Source organism: Thalassophryne amazonica, chromosome 15 (assembly GCF_902500255.1).
Source record: "Thalassophryne amazonica chromosome 15, fThaAma1.1, whole genome shotgun sequence".
NCBI classification, from domain to species: domain Eukaryota; kingdom Metazoa; phylum Chordata; class Actinopteri; order Batrachoidiformes; family Batrachoididae; genus Thalassophryne; species Thalassophryne amazonica.
This window is the reverse complement of record NC_047117.1, coordinates 57637361-57656503: the sequence shown is the minus strand read 5'-3', so window position 1 is coordinate 57656503 and position 19143 is coordinate 57637361. Positions and strand designations below refer to the sequence as shown.

Genomic DNA, 19143 nt, shown 5'->3' with positions numbered 1-19143 from the left:
ACATAAGCATATGCCAATTGCAATTTTTTTCTTCAATATGGCCTGTCAGCTAACATGTCATGTGCAGTATAAATGATACGCACCATGTGTGGTAATCCACTAATTTGCAGTAGTATTTCATCAGTAGTTTCACACAGACACTGTGGAAAATATAACATCAGTGGCAGGAATATATATGAAAACAAAACTCATTTGAAAACTGGTGTCAAAAACATTACTTTATTATCTACAGTAGGATGAAATGTCCTATCAAGTACAAAAGAGAATCTCTTCAGAGTTGCCACAATCCGTTAAAAACATAGAGTACTTTTATCTGCAGTTAATTTTCATCAGCATTACGCAAAAAAAAAAAAAAAATCCTTTTCATTGATATGAATAAATAATACAAGAAATGAAATGTCAATATAGAAGGTATGTTGAACTGGTTGGTTTCTTACAAAAAGAGAAACACTTCTTTAGAGTCGCTGTGCCACTCCGTCCCATTCAAAAACCTTTATGCTCACAATATGCAGCACTTTTCAAATGAAGGGCAATTTCACCAAAATGCAGAGCTCACTTCAGTTAATGAGAAAAAAATAAAATAAAATAAAAAATATATATATATTGGTATATACACAGGTGGGCTTAGCTGCTGGTTCAGAGTTAAAAATAAAAGTTTCTACTCTTCTAAAATTCTGTCATTTCTACATATTTGGACAGTCATTATGCACAAGAGAGTTTAAAAGGAGTGAATGAAGCTCGTCATCTTCAGATCACCATTTACGTAGGTGAAAGACACAGTAAAGTGTGTGTGTGTGGCGGGGGGTGGGGTACCCAGACATCACGTTATCGCTCAACTCAACTCATCAGAAATAATGATGCAAACAGAAACCTTAACCTCATTTGACATTTTCGCCATCAGCATATTGACTCGGACAATTTAACTGCTGCCTGCTTCCACAGAGACTGAATCAGATTAGAAAAATATTCCCAAACATGTTAAAAATGCAGCTATAAAATGTACATAGAAACCCCACAGTACAAAGACTCCCCAGTCCCCAATCAGACATTTTCGTCCTGGACATGCTGCCACAGACCGCTGCATAACTGAGCGGACGCTGAGTGGAAACGTCTATTATCCAATTACTTAACTGTGCTTTGGAGAGCGAGTTGAGAGACACTCTGTGAGCCAACCTGTCAACTTCCACTTGAAATATGCTGGAAGAAACGGTCGTTCGATAAGAGCAGGGAGGCTCCGATTCAAGACAGAAGAAAAGACGCGGGGCTTTGAAGCAACAGCGTAAGGAGGCGGTGCAGTTAAATCAAAGTTTGGCCTTCCATTAAGGCCTGAAAACATGTTTTATTTATTTGATGTTTCTTTCCACAGTACATCAGACTTGTGTTTAGCTGCATTTCAGAAAATCAGCAATCAGAAAAAGGGCCAAAAAAAAGAAAAGAGAGTGATTTCCTCTGGCAGTAAAGATGTTTCCCTTATTTCTGTATTGTTCTGATGAATCCATCATGTTTGTTACAAATGGAGCATTTCTGCAGCAGGCAGATGGAATGTTACCAAAACGTACCACTGAGAGGCACGTTCAGAATCAGTAGGCTGGTTCGTGCAGACCACATAACATTTAAAACCAGCTCAAGTAGTGCACCAACTGAAATTGGAAACAGAGATTAGTGATACTGCACATTCTACATTTACCTGAACAGAATTATTTCAGACTTATTTTTGTGCACCTACGATAAAAGGTTTGTGGGAATTACTGTTTTTCCAGATGTGGAAAATATCCACGGTTTTTAGCGGAGATGGTTGCGATGGTGGCGTGCTTGGCTGATGGACGATATCAAAGAAAAAGCTAACCGCAATTATTCATTAATTAACATGGCATCCCTTGCAGTCTAAACGGTCAACAGTTTGAGCAGTGGTTATCATCAGCCACAGTTTGCATGAACGTATATGTAACATGTGACTCCGTTTGCTAATGCTAGAAATGCTAGCTGCTAGCATGTTCTTTTCAGCAGCCCAACCCGCCATGTCGGTGTAACACTGCTCAGAATACTGAACCACTCCACATCTGGAAATCTAGTCATTCGTGGAAAACGTTCATCAATGATGCAAAAAATGATTTCAGAGTTGGACTTTAAAGAGACAAATGGTCTTAAATGACCCCGTTGTCAATGCCCACAATTCCAGAGGAGTTCCTTTTGAATTGTGAACATTTTCCCGGGATGCTTGCATCAATGAGAGGAGTATTTTAAGGATTTAAAGATGAAAGGGTGAAAAGAAAGAACAAAGTCAATACTTTGTTGTACAGGACACACAAAAATAGTGATCGGTTACAGAAATGACAACTCTTTAAGAGTCTCGTACTGCCTCGTGATCAGAGCTTCTCATCTGGATCTGGATCTCCCGCTGGAAGGGGTGCACCAATGGGAACAAAACACGCAGTCGGCCTCAGTCTCTGTCTGCAGGCAGGACTTTATCCCACTGACACTTTGTGAAAGGGGCTTTTTGGTTCTCCTCTCTTCTCTTCCATCAGCATAGCTATGGGTGCCGGTCCAGTCAGGATTTTGCAGATTTTTTTTTTTGTTTTTTCCTTCTTTGAGACTAGTGCAACTAATTACCAGCTGGGACAGTGCGCACATCTCCACAGTGCGCTCAGGTTCAGGTGCAGCCTGACATATTCATTCATAGGAAACGGCAATGCTTGTCTTTGTGACACTTGGGTTTTTAGGAATTTAAGAGGCTGCTGATTGTAGTTTGTTGTTATGAGACCTACAGAAACGGGCAAAGAGAGGAGGAAGAAATAGGTGGATAACATGATTGTTTCCTTTTTTATTAAAAGCTTTACAGTATGACAAAAATATGCTCTAGAAATACAAAAACATTGAAACATTGGATGCCAGTGGGTCAGACACTTTGACAAAGACCCAGCAGCCATGTTGGTGAAATGCTGCCTACGTGTGACGCCACGGCCCGACAGTGTATGTACACATTTGTTTTTAAACCCGAGACGACTAAACTCGGCCCATTTACAACAGGAAGGCTAAATGAGCTTGTTCTCTGATGAAGTTTTACATGTCCTACCATTATTTCTTCTAGAACATAAAAAAATATTCCTTCACAAAAATCATTATGCACAGAAGATAATGTACACGGGTGCCAAAAACAAAACATGTACGCGGTTTAAAAAAATGAGGTAAAAATATTCCACTGCAGCTTGAAGACAACAAAAACCAACAATTCTGTTTGTGTAGGAATCTGTTTGCACAATTAAGAGCTATAGCTTTTTCTTTTCAAACTTCGTATTTTGCCTTATAATTCCCCTTTAGAGAAAATATCATTCATCTATTGTGCAAGAAATGTAAGAAAATACATTTTCCAACATGGCTGCTGATTTTACAATGGTCACTTTTTTTTTTATCTCTTTTCTTAATTTTCTTTAATATATGAACGGTCTTACAAAGCTTTTGGTGCTGTTAAAAAAAAGGGGTGGGGGGGGTGGGGTGAGAGAACAGCAACATCCGGGATGAGCTAACTATTTTTGTTTGTTTTAAGCATGACCCCGGCACCCAGGAGAGATTTGACATCACAATCTGCAAAGAGAGAAAGAGAGAATGGACGGTATAAATACATGCAGGTGGAGCACATCGCTGTGCACACGTGTACACATGCACAGCTGGATGCAAACTGTAAGATGCACTGAACTGATAAAACGTGAACAGAAGTGCTGAGATGAGACTGATCGGTTTACTTCAAACAACAACAAAAATAAAGTACAGCAGAGCAACTGAAATGAGCAAACACATAAAGCTGCTGCAGGATAACTGGAGCTCAGTGCCACAGTTTGCACCTATCCCAAGAAATACATCACAAAGCCTGAGCAGTGCACTGCGAAATGAGGGTCAAGGCACAAATGGACAGAGATGAAAAAAATAAAAATAAAAATACACATTGTATATATAAATGTTACTGCAATTTGCACCTAAACACTTTCGTGTTCTGCATTCTTGTACTGATCCATCTCAGGTTTTAGCAGATGTAATTGTGCCCATGTGCAGGCCAGTTGAAACAACGTAAAAGGGCATTTTTTTGAGCAGTCGGTTCTTTGGACACTCACATGTTGTTTGACCAACAACGGAAAAATTAAGTTCCAGTCTTACTTTCATGGATATGCACCCCATAAGATAACAGTCTAGGGCTGCAAATAATGATTACTGAAATTAATCAATCGATTGCTTATTTTCTTGATAAATTGATTCGTTCTTAGGTGCATAATGTCTGGAAATAGTGATAGATTATGCCTTCAAATGTTTTGCTAGCAGCCTGGAGATGTTCAGCTAAGAATAAAGAAACAAGTAAAGTAAATCAGAAATCATTTACATTCAAGAAGCAAAAATGAGAAAGTGTGTGTGTGTGTGTATATATATATATATATATATATATATATATATATATACACACACACACACACACACGTGTATGTTGATTAATCAATTATCATCACTCTTTGATTAAATTAATACTTGATTAATAATTGATAAATTGTTGCAGCCCCAGTCTATAAGCATGACAAACCAATATTTGAAGATCATGGTTGTCAACATAAGTGATCAAATGCATAATTTGATGATGTAACGTGCTGGACTTGTAAAAACAACTGTAGCGTGCTCGTAATATAACTTCAGCACAACGTTGGTGCTTCTGGAAAACATCCTGGTGATGTCATGGCCTATACTGCAATATTTTGGGATTCACAGAAATGCAAGGGATTATCAAAGTATGTTAAAGATAACAATGGAGAAAAGTTTCCAAACAACTTGAAAATCCTGCCATGGATAAAACAAGATCACAGCACAGTGACAGACTATCCGATTCAGCTGTGAGCTAGCTTCCATGATACATATCTGTAAAAGTGTGAACGGTGCTTAACGGATGACAAAATAAGATGCCAGGATTTTCTGTGAGGTTCCTGGACGAGGCAAAGAATGGAAGCAATTACTACAGTTGGGTGGTAGCAAGCTCACAGAACAAAGGTTTGTCAGGTTGGGAGCACACTTCATAACTAGCTGGGGTGATTTATTCTCCTTTGTATCAGTAATCGATGGTTAATTTCTTTATGTTTAACATAAACATACACTGACGGATACAGATGTGCACACTGCATGATGACATAATTTAAACATTATGGTGTAATGATTCATATAAATATGGTACAAATGCATTATATAAACTTTGGAGATGCAACGTGTGACGCCATAGTTGTAGACTTATGGAGAGGGAGGTGATGGTCTAGTGCAGAGGTCTCAAACTGATTCCAGAAAGGGCCAAGAGGGTGAATCACCTGGTGGAGTGGGTGGTTGCAAAGAAAACCTGCACCCTCTTGGCCCTTTCTGGAATCAGTTTGAAACCTCTAGTCTAGTGGTTAAGTGTTTGGTTTGAGACCAGAGGATCCTCGGTTTAAACCCCAGCCTGAATGGAAAATCAGTAAGGAACCTTGGACAAGGTCCTTAATTCCCAAGTTGCTCCCAGTGTGTAGAGAGCACCTTGCATGCAGCACTCTGACATAGGAGTGTGTCTGTGTGAATGTGAGGCATCATTGTAAAGTGCTATGTGTGCCTGATTCAGATGGAAAACGCATTATACAAACGCAGTCCATTTTGTCCATTGTCATCCTTGTCCTGGTGAACGATGAATCATTGCCCCAGTCTGAGGTCAAGAGCGCTCTGGAGCAGGTTTTCATCCAGGATGTCTCTGAACATTGCTGCATTCATCTTTCCCTCAATCCTGACTAGTTTCCCAGTTCATGCCGCTGAAAAACATCTCCACAGCACGAGGCTGCCACCACCATGCTTCACTGTAGAGATGGTGCCTGGTTTCCTCCAAACATGACACCTGGCATTCATGCCAAAGAGTTCAATCTTTGCCTCATCAGAGCTGAGAATTTTGTTTCTCGTGGTCTGAGAGTCGTTCAGGTGCCTTTTGGCAACTCCAGGCGGGCCGCCATGTACCTTTTACTGGTGACTGGTGGATTGCTGCAGAGATGGTTGTCCTTCCGGAAGGTTCTCCTCTCTCCACAGAGAAGTTCTGGAGCTCTGACAGAGTGACCATCAGGTTCTTTGTCACCTCCCTGACTAAGGCCCTTCTCCCCGATCGCTCAGTTTAGACAGGTGTGTGCCTTTCCAAATCATGTTCAATCAACTGAATTTACCCCAGGTGGACTCCAAATAAGCTGCAGAAACATCTCAAGGATGATCCGTGGAAACAGGATGCACCTGAGCACAATTTTGAGCTTCATGGGAAAAGGCTGTGAATACTTATGTATATTTGATTTCTTTTTTATTTTTAATAAATCTGCAAAAATCTAAAACAACAACAACAACAACAAAAAAACAAAAACAAACAAAAACCTTTATCACATTGTCATTATGTTGTATTGTGAGTAGAATTTTGAGGGAAAAAACAATTTCATCCATTTTGGAATAAGACTGCAACATAAAATGTGGAAAAAGTGAAGTGCTGTGAATACTTTCTGGATGCACTATATGTTGTTCATCACTTTCTTATTAGCCCACTTTGCTTTTTTTTTTTTTTATTTAATAATTCCTTTTGGCACTGCAAGCTGAGCACATCCTGCAAAAATCCATTGCTTAGTTCTTCATCTGTGTCCATGTCAGGGGCGGAGTTAGCCTATTTTTAGGGGTGCTCAAGCACCCCTAAATACGAGGTCTGTTAGAAAAGTATCCGACCTTTTTATTTTTTTCAAAAACCACATGGATTTGAATCACGTGTGATTGCATCAGCCAAGCTTGAACCTTCGTGCGCATGCGTGAGTTTTTTCACGCCTGTCGGTTGCGTCATTCGCCTGTGAGCAGGCTTTGTGTGAGCAGTGGTCCACCCCTCTCGTCGGATTTTTATTGCGAATAAATGTCTGAACGATTTGGAGCTTTGCTGCATTAATTTTTTCCAGGAACTGTGAGAGACCTCCAGGTGGACATCATTCAGAAAATTCTGTTGGCTTTCAGGGACGATTTTATGGGGATTACACAGATTAAGGAGTGCTCCAGCCGGTTTAAAGACCAGGGTGAGTGTTCTGTACTATGTACTATGACACAATAATCTGTTAAGATGAAATAAAAAATCTTCAATAACTGTAGGCTCATAAGACTAATGTAAAAACAAGGATAATATACTGTACTCAGCCTCTGAATATTTCAGACCTGCTCCTAAATTGCAATTACTATTTGCCCTCACCACATTAGGAGATTAAATTATTTGTTATATAAACTGCACCAGAATGCAGGAATTTTATGTATGGGCCGTTAGCCATTGCTAATATGCGTTTTTTTTTTTTTTTTTTTTATCATTCTGACAATGAATGCAGCTTTTACAAGCAATGTTTTCACTCTGAAATCATGGGAAATTGTATTTCAGGACATCTAGATTTTAAAAATTTTAAAAAGTGCTAAGCACCCCTAAAACTGGAAGTCTAAAATCGCCTCTGGTCTATGTGACATCTTCTGTTATCCAAACTGCATCAAATGGCATGCAATGTGTTGTCCATCGCACATTTATTTGTCCATGTCATTTATTTTTGGAACTGAAAAGTCCTTATGTTAAGTAACAGCAAATGCTGCAGTGTGCACGTGCTGCACTGAGCTCCTGTCTGTTGTTCAACTCTCCCCTAGGTAAACACTGTGTTAAAAAGGGAGTTCCACATACAGGAAAAAAGTGTGACATACTCCAGTATGACTTATATATGATTCCTCCCAAATTAAAGAGTCATATTTTGACAGGTGCGACTTACACGCCTGTACTTCAGAAAATGCAATATTTGCACCAGAGCAATCAATCAAAACCTCTGGTTAATCTTAATATACATAACTGACTGTAAAATGGTGACCAATGGTGATCCACAGCCCATTCAAGGGACAATGGATTTCCATCATCATATGGACAGACATGAAGATGGACAGGAAAATGCATGACAAGGTCATGAAAATAGCCAAAGGTTAAAAACGGAAAATTAACACATGGTTTTCATACAACCATTACATCTGGCACACTTATGGTGTTTACGTCCAGCAAGATGATGCTTCTTTGGTTGCTATGGGTGACATGTCTTTGTGACATCAGCTCAGATAGGTTCATTTTAAAAATGGTGAAAATACCTCCTCTGAGAGGCCTTAAAAAAAAAAAATTAAACAATTATGTTCCACATTTTTGCTTTGTTATTACAATATTTACCACAATAATGCTTGAAGCTGTGACTGGAGATGCAAGAGTCAAAAGATGGACTATGCAAATGCAGAATCCTATAACTTCTTCAGAGTTGTCATGGGTGTCTTCCCACACTCATCTCCTTCTTGCATAGTCAATTTTTGTGAAACGACTCTTCCAGACAGATTTACCAAAGAGTACTGTCCTGTTTGCATTTCTTAATAATTAATGTAAATGAAGTCAAAAATGTATGCAGTAATTTGGACATGTTCATGTATTCATCCCCTGTTTAAGGAAAACATGCTGTCAAAGTGATAATTTCCTCTGAATTCATCAAAATGTCCCAATAACTGTCACATACATTTGATGTCTTTTTATTTTGCGATATGAAAGCCTTTTGTTTTGTTGTTTAATGATTGTAGACATTTCATTACAGTTCAGTTGAACATATTTTAAATAGTGTACCTAAACTTCAGAGGTGGAGAAAGATTCTGACGACTGCACAATTAAGAAATAATGTATGAAACTGTGATAGAGAGCCAATGAGCTCTTCTGGAATCAGAATTAAAGTTGATATTTTAGCTACACAACAACACTCTTGAAGCTGGTAAAAGGATTCATCAGCTGCTTCAACTTTAATTCATCTCAGTTTTCAGATCGGCGCTACCTTGTGTGTGTGTGTGTGTGTGTGTGCGCGTGCAAACAACACTTTACCTGCTGGCTTTGAAGCCTTTGAGCTTCTGGACAAAGAAGTTCTCAAGAACCTCGGCACACTGGTAGAAGGGCGAGTCACTGGGATTGTAGTAGCGGCAGTTATCGAATACTTTGGTCATGTCCGCTACAAACTCTGTCAGCTTGACATACCCGCGCTTCAGCAACCTCTCCTCCATGGTGGAAAGGTCTAAGAGACAGGAAATATGAAAAGGTCTTTGGCCATCAGCAGAATTCAACTACTTTATTAGGAAAAAATAAATAAAGCATTCACTGAAGACACGTTGTACACTATAGTGAAACATGGAAGCAGTGGCAAACCACTGGGCCCAAAATCATAAAGATTCTCGGAATCCCTTTAGAGAGCTCCTAACTTAGGTTAAAAATGTCTAGCCAGGAGTCTTGGCTTCAAAAAGAGTAATTCAGGACCAATTTCAGAACTCAGCAAGAAAAGACAAAAACATTTATCTTAGAAAGAAGGCGGGGCTGACCCCATTGCTAGGTGACACATTCTTTTGGAGACTCAGTGGTTGTCCAAGGCAGGGGAAGCGTGCGCGCATGTTTAGCTGTATTTTGATTCATATTTGATTTACCGTGCTGTTAATTTCGTACTTAATGTATTTGATACTTAAAACATTTATGCTGTGGTACCTCTTTCTAGTTACACGCCCTGTCACACCTTGATGATTTAGCCTGTGTATGCCGACCATATTAAAAACGCTGGCGCACGCTGTAGTACGTCCAATAAATGAATGCAGCTGTCACATCTTGATGATTAACCAGCGTACTGCCAACGGCCCCGTTTCCACCCAGTGGTTCAGGTCGGTACTGCATGGTGTGGTGCATCAGAAACAGAGTAGTTTAACATAATTTTATTATTTTATTTTAACTTTTTATCTTGGTGGACCATTTTCATTGTGTACAGAATGCTGATGAGTGGACTGGCTGTGGTAAATGCTGTGTTGAATGAATGGAGTGCTGTCTCTCTAAATGTTGAAGTCGCCGGCTGCTTCCTGATCAGTGGACCTGATCAGGTCATCAAAGACCTGAATAATGAAACACACTTTTAAAGCACCAGTCGACCGCGATCAGGTGTGATCTGAATGAAGTGCTGTGTGATCTGTCGGTGTGGTGATCACCGACAGCCACAGCGCTTTAAAGAGTTACAGTGCATTAATAAGGCGTGATCACTCTGATCGATCGATCAGGTCATCTGATGATCACACCACAGTGATGGAGCTTTAAAAGTTTAAATCATCACAGCGCTTCTGTGTGATCAGAACGCGCAACACTGGCATGAGAAACGCACCTGCAGCAGAAAAAACACAGAGGGACTTGCTTTAAAATGCTACGTTTCCAGCCCCATAGTTTGAAAACCACTGATCTAAAGCATATATATATTTATCAGCACTCTGATGTCTTTCATTGCTTGATCCCTCTGCTTATAGAAGTATGTGACAGACACAAATCTGGCAAATATTGTACCATGATTACTTCCATTTCTGGCGTTTTATTGTTGCACTGTGTCGGAGATGAAAGTGTATATCTAGTAGGATGAGTCACAAATATGACCCCTGTTGGATCTAATCCATAGCGTTTTATTAACGCATTCTCATCCACTGCACACGTCTCTTCTTCCACTTTGTCGTGGCAATTTTTAGCTCTGGAGAAACTCCTTAGACTCACTATTGCTCAGTTTTTCACCTTTGAAGCTCTTTCAAGGGTTAAAATGCATTAAGAATAACTCTGACTCAACTCTGGGAATCAAATACCTGCAATAAAAAAAGAGATTTAGTTGTAACTGACACTAAAGAAATAAATGAAGTATTACAAAATTACTATAAAGCTTTATATACTCCAGATTCACACCCTGATCACATAGAAATTGATGATTTCTTTACTCAAATAAATCTACCTAAATTGTCATCAGAACAGGCAAAATTATTAGAGGGTCCCATAACTGAAACTGAAATTCATAAATCCATTGCTGGAATGAAGAATGGGAAAACTCCTTGGGGAGATGGGTTTCCCATTGAGTATTATAAACAGTTTATAGACATTTTAGCCCGGTGCTGAAGGATGTATATAATGAAGCATTTGCATTAAGATCTCTACCTCCAAGTTTTGATGAGGTTTTAATTACAGTTATCCCCAAAAAAGATAGAGACCCATTACAACCCTCTAATTATCGGCCTATTAGTTTACTAAATGTAGATTGTAAAATTTTAACTAAAATATTAGCTACCCGTTTAGAAAAAGTGTTGGCGTATATTATAAATATGGACCAAGTAGGGTTCATGAAAAATAGATCAACAACTGATCATATGAGAAGACTGCTGCATCTAATAAGCCTTAATCGCGAGAAAAATGACCCTATTGTGGCCCTCTCCCTCGATGCGGAGAAGGCCTTTGACCACGTGCAGTGGGATTTCTTATTTGCAGCTCTAGTTAATTTTGGCTTCTCCGCATCATTTGTCACGTGGATCAAAATTTTATATAAAAGTCCCAAAGCTTCAGTTATAACTAATGGGGTCATATCACCCTTTTTTGGCCTAAAGAGAGCCACGAGACAAGGGTGCCCCCTCTCAGTTGCCATAAGAGGAAATCTGAATATAAAGGGCATAGAAGGTGGTGGGATAGAGCACAAACTGCTATTTTACGCAGACGATATATTAGTCCTGTTAGAGGATCTAGACAAATCAATACCCCAATTAATGAATACTATACAATCTTATTCTAAAGTTTCAGGATACAAAATTAATTGGACAAAATCTGAGGCAATGCCCATATAGTTGAAACATAACGGCAAAATTTGGTTTTAAATGGATTTCAAAAGGAATGAAATATTTGGGCATTAAACTGAGTAGGGAAGAGGAGGAAATGCCAGCATTAAATTTAGAACCAATTTTACAAAACATTTGTCTAAATTTTAGACAAATGGGGAAAACTGAAATTGACACTCTGGGGCAAAGTGAATGTAATCAAGATGATCATCTCGCCACAGTTCAATTACCCTCTTATGATGCTGCCAGTCATTATATCACCATCCATATTCAAACAATATGAATTGATGGTTAAGCAGTTCCATTGGGAGGGGAAAAAGCCTAGAATAAAACGAACGAAATTGTGTTTACCAAGGGATGCAGGGGGGCTGGGTTTACCTGACCCTAGACTGTACTATATTTCCTTTGAAATGGCAAAAATTGCTTCACATTGGTCGGGACGAGATCATTTGTACTGGGCAACTACTGAGAAATCCTTGTCTGGCCAATTCACTCCTATAGAATGCCACTCTCAAATTACAGGTGAAACTGACAATCCCATTATGTCACATTCAAAAGAAATTTGGATGAAGGCACATAAACTTTTTAAAATGTCATTTTCTAAACAATTGTATTCTTCACTCTGGCGGAATTCAGCCATTTGTATTGGAAAGGCACCAATCTACTGGAGGAATTGGCACGATCACAAAATATCCACACTGGGAAGTCTTTATAAGGATGGGGTATTAATGTCATATAATGAAATATTACAAAAATACTCTCTGACGGGTAAAGGACACTTGGAAATATCTTCAGATAAGGAACTGTGTAAAGTCACTGCCTCAGTCTTTGGATGCCAATCCCATTTTAGACTATCTGAATCTCCCACCTCATCATCATCAAGCCTCAACATTCTACAGGAGAATCAACTCAGCACTCAGTGATGGCTGTAAAGCTTTGAAAGTTTTATGGGAGAAAGACATTGGAACTGTGTTAAAAGATGAAGAGTGGTTTAAAATTATATCTGAAAATGGAAAATCTGTAAGAGAATGTAGAGGTAAATTTACACAATATAAAATACTTCAGAGATACTACTGGACTCCAACAAAGCTGCATAGACTGGGCCTTAAGAAAAATCCGTTATGCTGGAAATGCTGTAATGAGGCTGGGACTTTTATACACCGTCTATGGGAGTGTACAGTTATAAAACCCTTATGGTTAAAGGTGGTGCAAATTCTTAGTGATTGGCTGGGGAAGCCCTTACCTTTTTGTCCCAGATTATGTTTATTGGGGGACAGAGCACAGATACCTAACATTTCTGCTGGGAAATTCTCAGTCATCATGGTAGGGGTCTCAGTAGCTGTTAGAGTTATTCTAACCCACTGAAAAATACAGACCACTCCAGAAGTTAAAGAATGGGTCAATAAGATGACAAAAATGGCTTCTTATGAGTGCATGCTCAACAAGCTTAAAAACAAGGACAAAACTATAGTATCAGTATGGGATCATTTCTGGTCATACATCACGATAAATAATTCTTAGATAGGAATATAACCCTAATATAGGTTAAATATGCTTTAATGTGGTGGCTACTGATGCCTGAGAGGTTTATATAATGATGTACTTCTTTGTGCTTACCTGCACTGTTTTTGAGTTACAACCCCGGTTCTAACTGACTCTTGGTTTTTTGTTTTTCTTGTGTGTATTTCTCAACTGAAACACTAATAAATACATGGATTACAAAAAAAAGAATAACGCTGACTTGGATTTACGCTTGAAAATTTTTTTTTTTTTTTAGGGGGAATGCCCACAATTCCAAGAGTTTTCTTAGAATTTTACGACAAGGAGTGACTCTTTGTACTCGGCGGCTTTGTGAATACGGCCCTGGTTTTCTGAATTGAGTTGCTCCACAAATCTCCTTCAGTACTGCATTTTATGAGCAATACTACAATGATCACATTCAAATATTTTTCTGGGATGTCACAGCAAAAATCCAAATTGCCAACCAAATGTGACCTACGCAGTCGTTCCAGAACAGCTGCTTAGATCTGACCAGTTTGCCATTCATGAGGAGAGACGGATTATCAGTGTCATTCGTGAAAGGAAAGTCACCTCCACCCAGAATACACAAACCCTACAGGAGGTCTGTAAATATTATTTTTCCTGAGTGAAACTAACCTGGTTACATCAAGCTGGAATCAGGGAAAGTTAAGAATGATTTTACTTTTTACATAATCTGCTGTTGGTCAGTGGTTTGCTGTCCACAGCGTCCCCACCCTGAGCTACACATTTAAACAAACATGCCTGACTTTTAACCTCTGTAAGACCCCACCCAGCTGGACAGGATCTTACAAACCACCTCGTCAATATCAAAGATTGCTTTCTTCTCAGTCATCAGATTTCAAACTCTCCAAAGTAGCCAAAGACTGCAGCAACTCCAGCTAAATGGCCTTTTTATTTTTTGAAACCAACACAGTTTGAACTAGAGTTTCCAGGTTCAGGTCAACAGTGCTGAAGTGTGGGCCTGGTGCCTTCATACAGCGAGACCAGCAGACCTGAAGCAGCTTATTAACAGTTTGTTTATGTGCAAGATCAAAAAGGCCCCGTTGACGCAAGTCTCCATTTACATGGCCAGTTTGATCTGAGTTGGAGGGCTTCCTCCCTGCTGCAGTGATTTAATGTTAAAGATCTACAGAGTGCCTTCAGATTCGGCAGCCTGCTGTAACTATATACCAGAGCAAGGCCGAGACCTTCTCAGTGTGGAACAATATCACTCACAATCTATGTTTTGGGGAAATGTTACTTATAAACTCATGTGAACTTTTGCTAAAACCTGCATGCTTGCCACTCATTCAAAGCATAATTTCACATTTTAACAACTCTGGCAATACTAAATGATTGTTAGCACTGAAGCCTCTGGGTGCTCCAGCCATCGTTGACAACTGCTTTGTTGGACAGGAATCTTTTAATCAAAAATTACTTCAGGAAGTAATAAATAAGACAGCTAATTTCACCACTCACCCATTGGTTCCTTAATAACCCTGTAGTAATCTGGGGCATCATTGATATCTACTGGCTCCAGGAATGGCCACGCCATTTTATGTGCCTACAAGAGGAAGAAGCAGGAGAAGAAGCAGGAAAAACAAAAGATTCAGACATGACATTTGAGAGAGCAGAAACCAGTGAAGAAAAACAAACAGCACAGTGAAAACGACACTGGGAGCAGGTGGGTCAACACTGATGTTCTGTCTCGGCTTCTCTGCCACACCTCTCTCGCTCTCTCAGAGATCATCAAACATCAAAGAGGTCAAATGAGGAGTGAGAGAACGGGAAAATGGGAGAAATGCTGGAGCAGCTGTCCAACTGGCACTCTGGAGAGCAGAACCCATCAGATAAGATGCACAGAGAGGACTTTTGTTTGTAATTTTTCAGAAATGAGAAGCTTGGGTTAGCATTCGGCCTGCCAGTGGAATTAACACGACTGCAGCTGCTTCACCCAGTTCCTGTTTGTTTATACGCACCTACATGGTGCCTCATGGAGTGCAAGATTCTTTTTTCACTTGTTCCCATTTACATTTTGTCACTGTCACCATCTTATACAATCAACAGAATGCCCTGATCACAACACTTCAAATGCTGAAAGATGAGATGGAGTTTCTGGGTTTGTGATTGTCCCGAATAAAGACTAAGTTCCAAGCTTTTGGCGACTTCCTGGACTCAGCCACCAGAAGTGTGTCTGCACAAAGTGGTAGTGTCAAACCTAGACGTTGACCTTTGAAACTGAGAGATGCCTGGGAAGAGTTTATGGAGTCTCAAGGTAGCTGGACAAAGGTGTCTGGCACACACAAGTACTGTGTGCATGTATGATTCCCAGGATTAAAACCTGCTTTTACATGGAAATCTTCTGTTTATCTTGACAATCAATACATTAACTAAATTAGCAGATTGTTCCACCTGCATATTTTTTTGTAATACTACACTGCATCCATTGTATTTATGCAGTGACTAACCCGTTCTTGTTTACCTGCAAGGAGCGCAAGATTCTCCGCAAGCCCTCATAGTCTTTGTCAGTGAGCGGGGTGAAGACCGTCATGGCGTCCTCTGTAGACTGGCACTGTGGACACACGTATTCGTCGATGTGATTGGCCTCACTCTGCAGGATACCCACACAGCGGCCATGGTACCAGTTCTGACATCGATCACAACCGATATAAAACCTGTAAAAAATATAAGTACGTACCAGCTAAGTGGTTTTTGATGCGGCAAATACATAACGTTGAAGCAATTACTATTAAACTATGAGCTTAGCCGTGGAGACAAGGGATACCTGGAAAAAATGTAAATAATTTTATATGATTCATCCTTGAAAACAAGAGTACTTTGCATTTAGTTTTTTGGGGAACCAGCGATGTGATGAGTGAGACTGTCAGAAGCTGTTGGCTACTTACTGGGACTCGTCGTACGGTGTCTGACAAATGCAGTACAGTTCTTCTGTGTTGCCCTCCTGGCCCCGCTTGCACTCAACACAGATGTAGTCATCCATTTTCTTGGCTTCTTTCTCTGTGATACCGACACAGTCGCCGTGATACCAGTTGGTACACAGGTCACAGCCAATATAGAACCTTTGGACAGAACCACGAGAAAGGGCTGGTTTTATGTACTGGTTGATGTTCTGTGAAAACTGCTCTTTAAGAAAACAGGTAAAAAGAGACTATTTCCTCTGGTGTCTATATACAGACAAGTACTGATGGAGTAGTGTAGTATGTGATGGAATTTATAACTGTTACAACAATCATATTTGATATACAACCTTTTACCAAAAGGGGTCAGGTGGAGAAGAAGTTAGTAGGCAGCTAACGCATTACAACCTCCACCGGAATTTTAAAGACTGAAAATTACCACCAGGGAAAGTTTCCCAACTTAAAAGTTTAGAGGTCATCTTTCCAGCTTCCATTTTCAAGATTCTATAAATATTTCAATATATTCATATTTTGTGACAATGAGATATTTTAGTTTGAATTTTTAAAATGTTCCCGCTAACATTACACATTTCCCGTTAACTTCATAAAGTATTTTAGCAGATGGTGGTCATACTTTGTCTCATCATATGGCGTTTTACAGATGCAGTAGAGCTTTGTGTCTTTCTTGCTCTCCTTGGTGCTCGTAGTTGAGATCATTTTCTTCTTCTTGGACTTGACTGATGCCACAATCTCCCTCATCTCCTCTCGTTTCCTCTTGTGGGTGGTGGCGTGGTGATGCTGAGCAGTGACGCCATGTGTGTGTGCCAGGGTTTGTTGCTGCTGAATGCGCGCGGCAGCAGCAGCAGCAGCAGCGGCGGCTGCAGCGGCCTGAGCTGCCTGCTGGGCTGCCGCCCTCTCCTTCTCCCGCCGCATCCGTAACAGGTCCCTCTTTAATTCCTCCTGATGACCAGACATATAACAGATTACAGGTGAGAAGCCTTTTTAAATAACAACCACTATTTAAATAAGAATCTGAAAATTCACTCTTCATTCCTTCCCTTCATACCTGAGCCTCCAGCTGTAACTCCTTGTCGAGGAGCGCCCTCTTCTTTAGGATCTCCATCTTAAGGCTCTCTTTATGCCGACAAAGGAGAGCGGACAGCTTGTTGGCATTGGCCATCCTCCTCTTCTGCTCCACCAACTCTTCCTTCTTCTTCCTCTTGGCTTCCTGCCTCTCATCCTTGTCTATCCGGTCCAGAATGAACTTCATCACTTGGTTGCACACAATCATTCTGGACACACAGAAAAGGGAAAAGAAAAGGAGAATTTTCAACCTCAAATCCAAAAGGTTCGGGCATGTGGGGAAAAAAAAAATACTGTGATCCAGATGTTTACTTCTTCTGTTTCATTGTGGACAGTATGAACCTGAGATATTTCACGTTTTGTCTGATCTACTTCACTTAATTTGTTATTATACATCCAATCCTGCATTTCAGGCCTGCAACACATACCACAAAAGGTTTGGATTGGGGCAGTTTATTCTAAATATATGGATTAAATCACCCTGAAATCCTGTAAATAAAACTGTCTATATAATTAATATAAACCAATCCAGAAAAAAATAGAATAGTCTATGGACCATGAAGTTAAAAAACAAACAAACAAACAAAAAAGAATTTATCAGATGGCATTCTCAAGTGTAAAAAAAATAAAGTGACTCCCATAAAATTTAGAGGGCATTTTTTAAGCAACCCTCAGAGTTGGCTAACTCACAGTCAGAAATGTAAAATACAGATGTAGGTCCATATCAAAACTAAAAAGTATGCCATGTCTGGATTGGAGTTATAGATCTAAAAACTGAAAAAAAAAAAAAAAAAAAAAAAATTCTTGGCTCCTTTGCTAATGTTGTCATCATAGGGTTTCCACAAAGGCAAGCTGGTTAAACTTTTAAACTAGCTTCAAAACAGCCAGGGTCTAGAAGGACCAAGCATATACTTTACTTATTTGTCAGCATACGACGGATAGGCCCTGCAGATTTGGCAGAAAACGTCATTCTTCTCTTGGTCATGACCAAGCCACGGCCATTTCTGTGGCCAGGTTGGGACATCATCATCAACATCACTCATCATCACTAAGCTTCCTCTTCTGGCCAATTTCTTTAGCAAAACTCTTTCCTGGTTGTTGTCCGGGTTTGGGTGGTTGTAGTTTAAACATATTTCAATTCGAATTTCAAAGCGTTCTGTTAGATTTGCGTCTTGTTTGTCTTCGTTTCCTGCAGCTTCCCACGCATTTAAAGATGCTAATGAACGTTGCCGAAGATCGGTGACGGAAATGGCTGAACGCATGATCCACACATTGACAACATACGTTTCAATGTGCGCAAGATTCTGCGGGAGCATGGAGCGTGGTGTGAGACCAAAACAAACATGGCGGACTTGGTGAAGTTTAATGACATGGAGATGTGAAGAAATTCGACTTTGCCGCCACAAAATATGGTGAAATAAATAGAATTTTAAATAGTGGCCCGAGCAGGCCATCATTTGATAAATTGTACAGGCCCATAGTGGCCCGAAAGTGGGCCAAATTGGCGCCGGGCCAGCGGGCAAATGGCTATGTCGAGCCCTGAGTATGGTACTGTTTGGTAAATCTGAATCAAATAGGCAATTCTCAAAAATTGAGTGACCATGCTGGAAAGATACTAGTGAGGGAAGCCACCAAGACACCCATGACAGCTCTGAAGGAGTCATCGGCATCCGTGGATGTGACTGGAAAAACTGTGCATAGTGGCACTCTTTTTTGTTGCATCACCGGGAGCAGCTACATGGTGGAGTGGAACAGAGAAGAATTTAAATACAAGGAAGCTGTAAAATTTGTCCAGTTACTTATGAGCTTTGAAACTAGAGTAACTATGCCAGTGCATATAATTCTTAAATGGTTATTATGACACTTTTGCAAAACCACTTGAATTTAAATCTAAAAATCTACACTTCAAGCATCTGCGGAC

At 39.9% G+C, this 19143-nt stretch overlaps 1 protein-coding gene across 6 annotated transcripts in view; it reads right to left on the bottom strand.

Moving 5' to 3' along the window:
* Positions 1 to 200: 200 nt before the first annotated feature.
* The window catches only part of LOC117526752 (nucleosome-remodeling factor subunit BPTF-like), a 119605-nt gene continuing 100662 nt past the window's right edge, over positions 201 to 19143 (bottom strand). For 5 of the 6 annotated variants that reach the window (XM_034188822.1, XM_034188824.1, XM_034188825.1 and 2 more), the window contains exons 30-36: positions 17206 to 17431; positions 16774 to 17099; positions 16128 to 16301; positions 15704 to 15896; positions 14701 to 14785; positions 8921 to 9107; positions 201 to 2761 (exon numbers count right to left, since the gene is read on the bottom strand). In XM_034188822.1, coding sequence (XP_034044713.1) covers positions 2725 to 2761; positions 8921 to 9107; positions 14701 to 14785; positions 15704 to 15896; positions 16128 to 16301; positions 16774 to 17099; positions 17206 to 17431 — 1228 coding nt within the window. In that variant the 3' untranslated portion in view covers positions 201 to 2724. Of the gene's footprint in view, positions 2762 to 2806; positions 3583 to 8920; positions 9108 to 14700; positions 14786 to 15703; positions 15897 to 16127; positions 16302 to 16773; positions 17100 to 17205; positions 17432 to 19143 lie in introns of those variants that run through there. The other variant, XM_034188829.1, reaches the window with a different exon arrangement.